The sequence below is a fragment of the Bombus vosnesenskii genome, unplaced genomic scaffold, assembly GCF_011952255.1.
Source record: "Bombus vosnesenskii isolate JDL3184/JDL3185 unplaced genomic scaffold, Bvos_JDL3184-5_v1.1 scf7180000013270, whole genome shotgun sequence".
NCBI classification, from domain to species: Eukaryota; Metazoa; Arthropoda; class Insecta; order Hymenoptera; family Apidae; genus Bombus; species Bombus vosnesenskii.
Genome location: NW_022882928.1, coordinates 1,784,368 through 1,798,495, shown reverse-complemented (window position 1 = coordinate 1,798,495; position 14,128 = coordinate 1,784,368). Strand labels below are relative to the sequence as shown.

Here is a 14,128-nt window from a genome sequence, read left to right as displayed (position 1 = left end):
ACCAATAACCGTCGCGTGAACCTTCTTCTTTCGTTAAGCCATGCGAAACTTTTCGCTGACATTCCTGTTGTCCCTAAACAGTTTTCCGTAATCGCAACCTGACCGTTCTAATTCTAATTCGGCCGAATTCTCGTCCGATCGAGAACCAGGTAACGATTCAGCGATGGACCTCGTTCGATGGCCCGAAAGCAGTCTTCGACTTAACAATCGATGAATATCGCCGTCTACACCGTTGCGATCGCTTAATCGATCGTATTCGTACATGCACAAACACGAGACAACGCGAAACAGAGCAAGGATCATCAAACTCACATACAAACTTTAATTACTTCTCACGATGAATTGCCGGATTGTGCGGCAAACTTTGCGAGTACGGACGCACACCTGCGAACGGTTTTCGGCCTCTACCCGTCCGACGGAAGTACCGATCGTGCTGACGTCAGGTGCTGCTCCGTCGAGTATCGTTACGCGCTTGGTTCAACCGCAACCTCTTCGCCCTTCCAACCTCGACCGTCCGATTACGTATTTCCCAGCAAACTAACACTCTCCCTATCACGTATCGTGCTTCTTCCATCCGTCATTTCGGCTTGGTCGTCGTACTTTTGCGTTATACCGTCCTAAGATTAGTAGAGAAACACGATCGTTTATACAGAACGGTAATGTCGAAACGAACGGATAAACGCGTCGAACGGAATTTCGCGTCGGAAATAGAAAAACTCGGCAGACGCGTAACCACGAGATGACGTTTAGCCAGACGAGACGTCACAACGCAACGCGTTGAAACGTTCTCGATCGAGAAGTCGATTGACCTGTTTTCGTGCTGGCATTGTGGTCGACTTACGTGTACGACGTTACGTGTGTCGTGACAGGTCGGATGCACGTTTCACCGGCTCGAATTATCGCACCATTGTCCATGCTGTGTTACACAACACACACCGTTGCTGCGGACTTCTCGTACGTGGAATGCGACGAACGAGCCGGCAAACCGTACCATCCGTTATTACGGCCTATTGTTACGGACTGTCCGCTTCGCGATTAACACTTATCACGCCGTTCACTGGCGTTTAACTAAAAACGCCAATGTCCCATGTTCCCTATTTTTCCCCGTTTCTCTCAAACACCGCCGCCCTTTTTCCCTTTCGAAGAAAGAACAGTTCACGAAGCTGTTTCTCGTCTATGAAACGTCGACTAGCGGACGGACAGCTCCATTCAAACGATACCTTAAATCGTTCCCCGATTTTTCGACGCTCCGCGTATCAGACGCTACATCGGCCTATCGAATATCGATCGTAATCGGTTCGTCGATAGAATATTTCGAGTTCCGTGAAATCGCTGCCCATTTCGTCGGATCGTCTGACTATATCCGTACGATGACCACTGTCGGACACAATGATCGAGTAATCACCGCGGCCTAACCGCATACCGTTCCTCGACTACTACGTCTAGCCTCTGGCTGACGAAACCAGTAGTAGCCTATTCGATGTAGCGATATTATCCGTTATCTTCTATCGGGAAGCCATCCTCGTCCTGGATCACGATACGAAGAATAATTTTCGAATATAATAGGATTAATATCTGTTTGAAGGGGCGTCGATGAAGACAGCGATCGCGGAGCGATCTACCAGACTTTTGGCTGGACGCAACCGCGTATGAATCAGATAGGATCGAGCTACAGAGTTATCCGCGCCACCTAACCGCAGTCGAACATCGAGTGCGACCGAAACGATGGAGATTTAATGATAACTCGAAAGGATATCACCGCTGCACCGAAATTGCCGCTGATGATCACCGCCGTGGCAACTGATACATAAATGGTGAAATGATCCGATCATGGATCAACGACCTCGTTTATATTTTGCACCCAGGATATCACGCACAGTGTCGCTTTTATCTTGCGTACGCGTTCGTATCTAGATTTCCTGGCCCCGATAAACGATATCGTGGTACATACATATCTACTATGTTTGATGTCGGTACCGATAAACCTCGTCTCTTGCTGCGGTCATTGACAATCGCTAATTCACTACGATCTAATAAACGCGAATTCGACTTTTCCTGATAAATATCTCACGGTCACGAATCGGTCACCTCGTCAGCCTCTTGAAAAACGATCGTTCCAATTCTACAACGAATCAACGGATAAAAGAGCGAGTGCGCTTCGTTTTGCGTACGAGAGTATCGCCTTTTTTGAAATTTCTTTTTTGCGATTGTAACTCGCACACAGACTGGCCATGCGCATCTCGATCCAAAGCGTGCATACCTCGGGTTTACTATCGGTAATGTTGCATATATATGTATACGTACGAGAGCGATATAAATAGCTGGCACCGCTTCAAACGCGTTGTTCCACGATCCAACAATTTCATCGCTACCGCTTTAACTCGTACGAGCCGATTGCCGAGAATAAGAGGAAAAAGTAAACGGTAGTCTGGTGCAAATCGCGAATATCGAGGAAACCGTGCGCGTCCTATCATCCAGTCGCCTGCAATACGCTGCTTTTCGTCGGAGCTAAGCTCGAGATGATCACGTGCTCTTCAACCATGACCATTCTTCTTGCTGAGTATTTTCGCGCATTGTTACGCACTGCCAAAAATTCTGTAATTAACGTAACGCCTTCTTTTAATTTCATTTCCCTCGCGTCATCGCTGCTGTTCCGTGTACGTCCGATAACGATCCAATTTCCTACGATGACTCGGAAGGGCTGACTTTCGAGAGTGCGCCGTCGTGTTATTCCTCCACTTTTCTCCGCCACCGGTCATTTACGATTTTTCTTTCTTCCTCTCCCTCCCTCTCTCTCTCTCTCTCTCTCTCTCTCTCCTTGCCTGTCTTATCAAATTCGAATTAGTTCTTCCTACGATGCTGCTTTTCATCCGTCGCGCAAGACCCTGACAGGAATTAGCGATACGCGCCGATCGATTTTCTGCGATTCCGACCATCGAAGGAAAAATCGAGAAGTAAAAAATACTTTTCGTGTGAAGTTAATTACTCGGTTTTACGAGTAATTATGGATAAGCAACACGATGATTACGTGTTTGCCACTGATCGCAAAGGGAAAAAGTTTGTTCAGCAAAATGGATTTTTGCCCTACGACCCGTTTCATTCTACCAGTTAATTAATTAGCGTATGATGGAACTTCCTTTCCATCTTTTACCTAGCCTCCGCTCTGCGATCCAACCTCTTCATTTCCCCCTATCTCTCTCATTCACGCTCTGTCCCCTTATGTTTCGCCGAGCAGAAACTCGTCTCTCGGTAACTCATTAATTTGACGCTACTTTGCAGCGAGAGATTCATTCGAGGTTTCTCGCCTTTTCGAGATTTTAACGGAACCGCGATATCTTGCGTCTCAAAAATCGGTCGTCGAGCTTTCCAGCGACTACCTCGCAACCATTTCGGCTGCCGCTACTTTCTTCAAATGTTCTCGTCGATTATTATCGATCGTAACGGTATCACAGAAACGCTCCTAAAGATACGCGTATATACTTATACATATCTACGTAGAACTGATCACTTTTTTTTTTCGGTTTCGAATAGCATTCGTCCGTCTACTTTCGAGAACCGCAGAATTATAGCAGACCCTCTTCTTTTATTTAAAGCTGTTAAGGATAAAATCAACTCCGCGTCTCTTTCGCTATAAATAAATCTGTATGCACCGCACATACGTATTGGTAAGAGATGGACGTCGTTGCCGTCGACCACCTAAACACGAGATGGTTTCCGGGATCCGTTAAGTAGAATTACTAAATTAGCAAATCGATACGTTGGAAATATCGGCTATTCTCCGGACGCTTATCCACTCTTAAAATGAAGCTGTACAATATCCTCTTATGTGATATATTCCTTAATAATATCTTTCTCCTTTCTATTTCTTTCTTCTACTTTTCTTATCGTAGACATTTACTATTGTATTCTTTTATATACTTATTATTGGGTTCGATCCGTATATAATAATAATAAAGACGACGACAACGATGACGATGATAATAACGATTCTTGGCTCACGTATGGTCTCTGGTTTCAATTTTATGTTAAACATCTTAAAACCTTACAAGCCCCTTTTGCTCGTTAAAAGGAGAGCAAGATCGAAGTATAAGAATGGAAGGATCGTAACGGGGTTAAGACGTGATTAAACACGCTGGAAGCTGTGTCGACTGGATATCGAGCGCGATCGAGGATCGATCGATGTTTCGGTTTGAGAAAATGCGATCGCGCGATCCAAGTAAGGCGAAACAAGGGAAACAGCAAGGTACGAGGTAGCCAAGCCATCAACGCCAATTGCTATTCGTCGAGCTAGTCCGTTGGGGAAGAAGAGAAGCGAAAAACCGAACAAAAACCGCGTCGGTGGTGTGGACAACGAAGCCTTTTATCTGCTTACGCTTTATTTGCATTCGCGCGAACACGAAGGATCCGTCGCAGTATGTGAGCTCACGTTTGGCTACATGGGCACGTATCCGTAAACGGGGAACCGAGCGATAAATGTAAAAATGTCGCAACCGCGTCACAGGATGTTCCTTTTGTTTTTGTCATCCATTTATGCATGAAGGCAGCCCCTGCTTAATCCACCCAGCTCTAGCTCTACTCGTTCAAACTGCGTCGTCGCTATACGTATGCATCGGTTCCTTTCATCGGTTCTGTAGGGCTGTTCTTCCTCCTCCCTCTACCCTTCCTCTCTACTACCCATTTTCCATGGCGTTCTCCGTCTTTCAACTTGTCACGAAATCGAGCGTGTTCGACGCTGATTTTAGCGCCTTGCACGCGCGATAGCGGCGAAACGAACCGCGAAATCCTGTCAAAATATGACATTTCCCCCTTTCTCCGCTCCAACCGCACTCGCACCGCGGAGATATAAATCGACCGGATCACCGCAACCATTTTTCTTCCCACTGGATAGCACGCCGCGTATATGAATAAGAAACCTCGAAACCTTGCTAAATTGTCTGCGATCGGTCCATCGCGTTCTCGATGCTTCCGCGAAACAGGACAATGCTCGTCATACATCTCACACTCCGTCATCAATTCTGATACAATAATCCTGCCAGTCACGCTTGCATTTCTCGACGTCGTAAATACGGTACGCGATTATCTACTACAGCCATTGTCGTCTCGATAAAAATTCGATTCCGTTGTTTTCGTTCGATGCCGCGTTACGATCGGTTCGTGTACAGGGTCATCGCGCCCAAGTACGTTCCGCGACACAGCGAGGCACTCGCTCTTCCTTAATGCAAAGATAAACGAAAAAACGATGAATCTGGACAATCGAACTTTACGAGAGGTATATGGCGTATGTACGTATATCTATATCGGAGTGGAGTATGGGTTCACGCATCCGGGAGACATTTAATGTACCCGAGAGAAACGAAGAGAGGTTTCCCATGGTGAATGTCGTCGACCATCGTGTAATCGGATATTATATTCACCGATCGGATTGATATCTCTGTCCTATTATGCCGCGGCATGAATTCCATTTTGAAGAATGCCAGGCTGCGGTTTCACAGTGATATTTGAATAAAGACTAGGTAGAAGAGAGAGCGTAGGTGAGTGAAATCGGGCATCGACGCAAAGTGGCAGCTGGGAACGATACGGACTGATACCGCTATCGTCGCGCTGTACCGAGCGAGAATCGACGATTTCGGATACGGAAACCGACATCGAACCGGTAACCAGTCGCGCGCGAATCAAGAACACCAGTCAATGAGAGTAGCGCAACCTCGATTTCCATGCATATCGGGATTTTACATTCGCGTGGAAATGTTCTCAACTGTAGTTCACACGTTCCGGTCCGTTAATTAAGAATCTTTCCAAAAGCGCTTTAATCAAGAGATTCGTTTAATTTCGTGAAAAGTTACTGTTCGCCTTTTGTGAGCAGAAACGCCTTACTACGACGTTAACATACTCACGATTTTCTGTACTATTTTCCGTGCAAAACGAGCATTTTTACGCGGTACGCGTTCCTTTAAATTTCCAGCCGGCAAAGTTGCCCGTGAAAGTAGGAGTCGAACGGATTTGCAGAGTAGCGCATGCGAAAATTACTCGTGATCATGCTTAATCCGGACTGTTATTCGAAATTCACTCGAATCACGGTTAAAGCTGCTCGCTTAAATTCATGAGAGGAACTTTGGCTGTCGTGGGACAACGATTCCGGCTTACGTCTAATCCCAATTAAAAATCATTTTATCACTGTTCCGCTTGTCGGCCGGTCGAACGATCTGCTTCCAGGGGACGAAAGTTAGTAACTCGGGCAAATTATATTTTCCGGTCGAGCGAAAACGGAAGAAAAGGAGAAAGGTGTCGGCCTAGAGGAAGAGTGGACCGGGTGCGGAAACGGGTACGAGGACAGGAACGAGAGGGACGGTTGAACGAAGAGAAAGAAATGTGCTGCCGCAGTGGCGACGCCGCGCCGTCTGCAATTACAATGCCTTAATTTTATGCGCGAAGTTAAGCTCCTTTTAAGAGTCCCGGGAGTGGTTAAGTCTCCTTCGTAGCCCTGTCTGCTAGCTCCCCTGCGCCTTCGGGTTTTGGCCCTACCCTCCTTCTCCGTGGAGCACTCGTTTTACCGACACTAACGTATTCATGGGAAACGTTCTTTTAACTCGCGAGTCCGGCACGATCTTCCGACGAGTCGTGGCAATTATTTTAATTTGTTTAGAGACCATTCTCTTCTATCTCCGGCTTTTCTCCCTTCCTACCCGCCCAGAGAATTCTTCCACCTATACCATCGTTCATTCTCGTCTTTGCCTTTTTTCATCCGATATAGTCCTCCTTTGTCCTTTTCTTCGATCGTTCCCCAGTTATTCCTCGTTTAAATGCTCGTTTTCCCCTCGACGCAACGACCTCTTCAGCAAGCTTATCGTATCGATCAACAGAGCGATCGTTATTCTATTAGAACCACTAGATCGTGTTCCATTTATCATCGAACTTTCCTAAAGCTCTCTGTGTATGATGAACAAAAGCAATTCCTCTCTTCTATTTTTTAATCGTGTTCTCGTTCTTTCTGTTGCGCGTGTGTTTCACTCCGTTCACATATACACCTGTGTTTTCTTTCGAATCGTTCTTATAGTCTTTTCCTTGCGTTTCAAAGCTAGAAAAAAACGAAGAAATACGAAAAGGACACAATTGCGACTGCATTTCCATGCCCTGTATAGCACGATATCCTTACAACGGATTTCATCGACATTAAAGGTACGCGCAAAGAAACGAGCAGGTAATTAATAGGTTGTCACAAGTTGCGGAATCTTGATGCCTCTTTAATTTCTGGTAAATCAGCCGAGTTGGAAAGTAAACGAGCGACGCTGTTCGTGAGAGGCAAAGCGGCACGATGAGTCTGAGGTGGCTCCCTCGGGAAACTCTCTCCAGTCATCGTGCTCGTTAAAAACCAATCCAATTTGTCTTATGGCCGCGGACAAAGTGCGCCAGATGAGAGCGCGCGACTGTCGAAACTTCCTAGGACGAGTCAACGGTGCTCGCGATCAACGGTTCTCTCGTTGATCGACCATGCGACGTCTTATCACTGAAACTCGCTAAAACTTTGGCGCTCGATTAGACTTACGCGAACATCGTTCGCCGGTCGCCGGGCCGCACCCGATAATCGACGGCTCGACGCGAAAACTTGGCCGACAGTTCGTAGCTGGTCGGCTTATCTAACGCGAACGCGGTTTCGATAGCTTCGCCACGAGCCACGCGATCGTAACGGTCGAAGCGTATTAAAAACACGCTGCAGCAGTGCCGCAGCGCAAAAATAAACGCCTGAGATACGTTGCGTCTCGTTTGTAAGTCGCTGCTGCCGCTGTCGGTTATCCACCGGAGGAACGCCTCCGTCGCGTCGGCCATTTGAATCTCGATTCTCCAACATATTCTCTAATGCCGTCTCGGAAAGCTCGATCACCGAAGTGCTTAAAAGGTTATCTGACTCTCTCGGTCGAGTGCACTTCTGTCGGCCTGTATTGAGTTTCAAGCTTGGGACTTGGAGAGTAAGCAAACTCCTCCTGCACTCGGACCTCCCGACTATGACGAATTGCGAAAGTTGAGTGAAAAATTGGCTCGAGCTAGATAAGACCGGCGCTACGTACGCGTCATTCGTGAACTATGGCGCGTCATCCTCGCCCTGTTCCTATGATTTACATTCTTATTACGCGAGTATCGAGCCGATTTCACCCCTAATATAAATAACCGAATTTATTCCGTGTTTTTTCAGCTACGACGCGAGAAACCGACAATTTGGCAAAGCAAAGCTGTGGAGCGCCCCTCATTTTTGGGGAGAGAGGGCGTCTTTCAGAGCAAGCCCGCCCGCCCAGCTGACTATTCGAGATCTGCGGGAAAGCGATCAGGCAGTTTACAGGTGCAGGGTGGACTTTCGCAACTCGCCAACCAGAAATCTCAAGGTCAATTTCACCGTCATCGGTAAGCCATTCAATGTTACAGCGCGCAATCTTCCCGTCGACTCTCTGCGAGAAGCCCAAGGCGCAGACACGTTAAATAAGTTTCGATTGACGCGATGATACCGCTGGAAAATCAAGTGGAGAGGGACGCCACGTTAAAATTGCGTATCGTAAGCATCAAAATTTAAAAGCATCGCACGGTCTGGCTTCTCTTTCTCGACAAACTTTGCCACTTCCACGCGAAACTACTTCGAAACTTATCACGATTCCTGGAAACTGCGATACCGGGGCGGATCGCGGTGAATCGAGAGCGCAAGGAAATCGCGACGACGATTGACGGTTAGTTTGAAACACGATCGAGAGGGACAACCGATCCTTCCGACAATCGGTCGCGCATTGAAAGGGAGCATTTGCACACGACTGTCGGTCCGGAGTGCGGTGATTTGCGGTCGATTAGTTCGCGCACTGATTCGTCGGTCCCTCGAACCGATCGGTCCAATTGCTTGTTCGTTCGTCACTCGAGTAGTTACAGCCAGATTTTATTTGTCGATCAAGGTTAATCAGCCTCTGGCGAACTCCGCTCGGTCTCGATTCCAGCGTGACCGTGCGGATCGATAGCGGTGAAACTTTTTCAAGAATATTCCTCGTTTCCACCGAACGCTTCTTAATCGAAATTTACCTATCCTGCTATCTTACGATTTTACTATCTAACGCTGACGTACAATTTGCGCGTTCCATCGTTCGAGAAACGAAGAGAACGGATAAGAAACGACAGATGCTCTTATCAAAGAAAAAATCTCTCTTGACTGTAAAAAGAAGAAAGATGGAGAGACGTGTACGAAAAATGAAGACCGTGGCTAAAGAAATGCGCGAAATAATCGTTAGACAATTAGGTGGGAAAATGGACAAAGACGAGCAATTAGCGCAGCGTTCGACCGATGTACTCGACACGATGTTACTACGGTACTACGGTTTCTCTGTTACGCTCGGGTTTCTTGATACTTTCTCAGAAGTCTAAGACAGGCCCAAAGGACGTCTCTCTTGTCTCTTAACAGGATCGAACCGGTATCGTGGCCCATTCTCCTCAAGGAGAGCGCGTTTCGTGCTGGGAACGCGGCTCGGAAGCCCAAACTCCTTTTAGGAAACCTCTAACCCAATTTACTCATCGATCGGCTATTAAACTGAGTTAAAGCGCGGACTGCCGATCCCGCTTGGTGGAGTACCCACGGAAACTTTAAGACGTTCCTGAAAATCTACCGAGACGTGGAACGGGAACAAAGGAAGGCTCGCTCTGTGCCACCGCTCTGACCTTTGTGATCGTGGTCGCGATAACGAGACCGTGTTCCGTCTGCCGTTCTTCGCGAACTTCCTCAAACACCATCAGTCGAAAATATCGCAAGAACTTTCTTTCATACGAGCAAAACGCGACATAAGGCGACACGCGTTTAATTCCGCGCCTCGTCGCTTTCTATCTTCGCGAGACTCGGGAAAGGAAACGAAGAAAGCGATGTCCGTGAGAATCTTGAAACTTTTAAGGGTGTTTCGCGTAACGCGAAAGTGCTTCTCGTACAAACGAGTAGCCGGCATCCCGTCTTTGCTTCGGAGCGAAACGAACGCGAGCGAATTCCGAATTTATTCTCGAGACGATCGCAACGTCTCCGACCAGCTAGTCCGAAAAGAAATTCGGAAAAATAGAAATTGTCCTGCCAGAAGACGGAAATTCGCAGCGAAGGTTAATACCCGAGTAAGTTTCGAGCTTATCCCGGTCGAGGATTCAGAGAGCGCTCGGTCTGCCTCGGAGGAAAGCAATCGAATAGACGGTAGATCTTGCAGTCGAGAGGCCATCGGTGTTGGACTGCCGCGGTGGTGGCTCGTTTTACGCCTCGACGCACCTGAACATCGGAGAAGATCGGTGCCCCGAGTTAATTCGAAATTACGAGAAACGTCCTCCATAGACGATAGAGTAAACGCAAATCAGCCAAAACGGAAGCTCCGAACGAACGAATTTCTGACTTTCCAATCTTGCTTTCCGAGCCGGAAAGAATACCAAGACAGAGAATATATTTCCGTAAATAACGCATAAACAGCGCCCACCGCCGTCTTTTTCCTTTCCAATTCACCGACCAACCTCCGTAGTCCCTGGATATTACCCATTCCCTTTCCATTAACTTTATTATTTATTTATTCTTTGTACAGCAAAGAATTCCCATTAGAGTACAAACGGAAAGCAAATAATACGTAAAGGTCATACGCGCGAAAAGAGCAAGAAAATACGGAAAATAGAAACTGAACAAGAAAAAGCTTGGTCAACAAGTATTTACAAAACTTTGTAAATTTGTACTTTGAAAGAACAGATAGAATTGGACGACGAATCCAAATCATTGCGGAAAGAATTCGCAGCATCGCATATCCGGTTAACAGGGTCAGACGCGGTCAAGTTCCGAGTGTATCTCTGTACCAGGAAAAGTTGCGAGAGCTTTAACGGCTTAATGGCTGTGTACAGGTTGATTAGATCGAGATGCTGCGGATAACGGATAGAAACGCTGACAACAATCTCGAAAAGAAACAACAAATCGAAAGAGATCCTACGAGTTTCCAAGGATCTAAAGTTGAGCTTATTCACGACGGAATGGTAGAAAGTCGCGACCGGCGCAGGAAATCCAAGGAAGTTGCGTCGATGGCGGCTCTGTTTGGCTCTGTGAGGCGACCAAATAACTATAGCGTATTCTCAACAAGATCTGACCAAAACGCGGCGATACAGCAACCTCGGGGTATCAGAATTTGTGAAGTTAGCCATGCATCGTCTAAGAGAGCCGACGGTTCTAAACGCTTTTGCGAACGTAAGAGGCAAAGTTAAGGAGGGGCGTGAAATTAATCTTAGTGTCCGCCTTAATCGATCGCTCGCGATAGTCTCTCTTTGTTGTCGTTCTGCCCGGAAAGATACTTCCGAGCGTGTCCGTTCATTTCGTAATGTTCCTTTTATACGTACGTCTCGTAAGTGGAAATCGCGAATCCAAATCGAGTACTTCGGCGAGGAGGAGAATCGCCACTCGAAGGAACTGAGGTTGAACCGTGTTGGAAACTTGGGAAAGGAAGCTGCTGAAGCGTCGAGTCGATGAACGTTAATCCGATTAGGATTTAGTTTAGATTTTGACAAGGAACTACCCACACTCTGCACTCTGCGCTCTGCATTTCAAGGATATCTAATCGCCGATTACGGATAAATTAATTTTGTCTTATCCCGATTTCCGCTCGGCCCACCACTATTCGTCGTCTCCTATCGGTTTAACCATCTCTAACCGCGTATCGCCTTGGATATCTATCCCATCCGCTCTATCTATTCATCCGCCAACGTTAAATGCCACTCTATTCGTTATCTTCTCTTACACTACGCTTCCAATACTTCCGGGCTAACGATCTTCTATCTCTTCGTTTACGTTCAAAACTTTTCGCATCGTTGCGAACCAGATACTTAACCGCATGGTTATGCGCTTATTGAACGGCCGTCGAGCTTGCGCTCTGGCCACTCGTGCGTTCAGTTTCATCGTTCGCTGACAAAAATTCGTTGCCGACGCTCCACCGAATCGGTTTTACACCACGTCTCAACGACTCGATGCAAACCTACACTGCTAAAACGCCTCACGTTGGTCGGCTACTTTCTCTGCTAGAGTATTAGGTGCTCTAATGTGTTTCTAGACGCATCGCATCTAAATCGCTGGAATCACGAACCATTGGGAAACGCGTTATTCACTGAAATAGACGCTTAATGCTGAATATCCCTCTTGTTGTTAAAGCCTCTTATCGGTGATTACCTATTAGCCTCATTGAACGAAGACCGATACGTTAAGCCTTTCGAGGATAGTAACGTAGGTCTCTTTGGAAAGAGATACGGTTCCCACAACGCGGCGTGGCGCGACGCGACACGACAACCTGACCATCGTCGATGCAAGATCGTGTCATTACCAGACACGAGGTTTCCCCTACTCTTTTTTCCCCTTCTCTTTTATTCCGTCGAATGCCGTCTAATACTTCAGAGTCGATACCCGACGGCGAGCATCTCCGTTTAAGCCTCTTATCTGTAATTACTTAGAGACCCAAAAGACAGGAAAAGGAAAGGACTCGCTGCGACGAAATAAGCCCAGCATCAAACACTTTGGTTATAACCCGGAATTTACCAGCTTTCCCTCCACAGAAGCATCAACGTCCCGCCGTTCGGTCGAGTCGCCGCCGACTCGCAACTTTTTTCGCGAAAATTAAATATTCTAGCGAAGAGAGAGTTGCGTCTTCCTCGACGCAGAGGATTCCGGGTCCCTTTTGCCGGAGAAGAAATACGAACCTCGAGGACAGGTTTGCGAGAAAGATAAGGAGGAAATTATGCGTGAAATACGAACGTGAAACGCGACGAGCAAGGAAATCGTTCTGAAATTTCAGCGCGGAAACGGCCATACTTGTATTTCACCGTTAACGAATTCGAAGGAAAATTCAAAGAGACATCTTACGGTATTTCGTGGGTCAAACGGTCTGACCGGTAGCCACGCCTTTTGTCTTGGATATCTTCCGTTTCCTTCGCTCTCCGATCTCTCCTTTAAACTACCTCTTTTCCCGAGGCTGTTTCTTTTTTTGCTCGAATAACTGTCGCGACGCCTGCAAAGCGACATTCCTTGGAAAAAATTGTTACGCGAAGCTTTCCGCCGAATACGGTCTATTTTGGAAAATTGAAAAGATCTCTTCTCGCCACTCTGTAGTATGTAACTCGACGTCAGAATTGAATCGGTGCACCCTCGGTAAAATCTCATCTTATATCCCGGAAGATACGTTGAAAGGCGCGCGCGCCAGGCGAACGAAGAAGGAGAAAGAAAGTCGAAGACAGAGAAGAAAGAGGGGTTGGATTTCGATCTTGGCGAAATTTACCGCGGCTTAGCAACATCGTATCCGTAAGTTGAGAACCGTATTATATCGTGCATGGAAGATTTTTTCCCCGAGTACTTGTCGAATAATTTATCGTACGACGAATAATGTATCGCTCGCGTAACTTTTCCTTATCCAGCGAATAGTTTCCGCTGTAGGTAATGGAAACGCATGTCCCGAAAGTGAACCGGAAACGGAACGCACGCTGACGAAGGTCCGGCTCCCTTCTACCCAAGAATTTCTGGGAAAAGTACAGGGAAGCGAACGAGTACGGGAGAGCAAACGAGAAATCTGACGTCACAAAGTTACTTTCGTGGACACCTATCTTTCAAAGACATCACGAATCGGATAAAAAGAATCTCGAAGGAATAACGACGTACCGTGCGATCGAACTTGGTGGAAGGACGGTCGAACGTTCGATTTCTCTGGCCAACGAGAAGACCGAGAATGAACGTCGCTGGTGGATATATCGTTTGCCGCGATGGTTGGATTTCTAATGGCGAAGTTCCAGAGTCGAGCGCGATAACGAAGTACGTCTTACGACCGATTGGAAGAGCGTTGGTCGAAAAAATATAATTCAAGAATTCAATGCGTGTTCGTTGTTCTCGTGTTACTTTTATCGTATACCGAAATTTTTGCCTTTTTTTTCTCTCGTTCGTTCTTCGGTAAAAGTTCGGTAGTGGCCGGAGGATAGCTACGAAAACACGATGGTACTCGTTAGCCGGAAGGACGACGTCTGCGGGAATTTTAAAGCATCCTGTTTTCGAAGGAAACTGCAGGATCGATCCTCGAGTTTGGTCCAGCGAACGAAGCATCGACGAGCCACGATGCTGTTTCGATGACAACGG

The 14,128-nt window shown here is 47.0% G+C and overlaps 1 protein-coding gene across 2 annotated transcripts in view; it reads left to right on the top strand.

Annotated features, from left to right (window-relative positions):
- The window catches only part of LOC117231000 (nephrin-like), a 100,023-nt gene that overhangs the window by 21,230 nt on the left and 64,665 nt on the right, over positions 1-14,128 (top strand). For both annotated transcript variants that reach the window (XR_004492894.1, XM_033489010.1), the window contains exon 4: positions 8,189-8,394. Coding sequence is in view for 1 of the 2 variants with exons in the window: in XM_033489010.1 (XP_033344901.1) it covers positions 8,189-8,394 (206 nt within the window). In the remaining variant the exon portion in view is untranslated. The remainder of the gene's footprint in view (positions 1-8,188; positions 8,395-14,128) is intronic.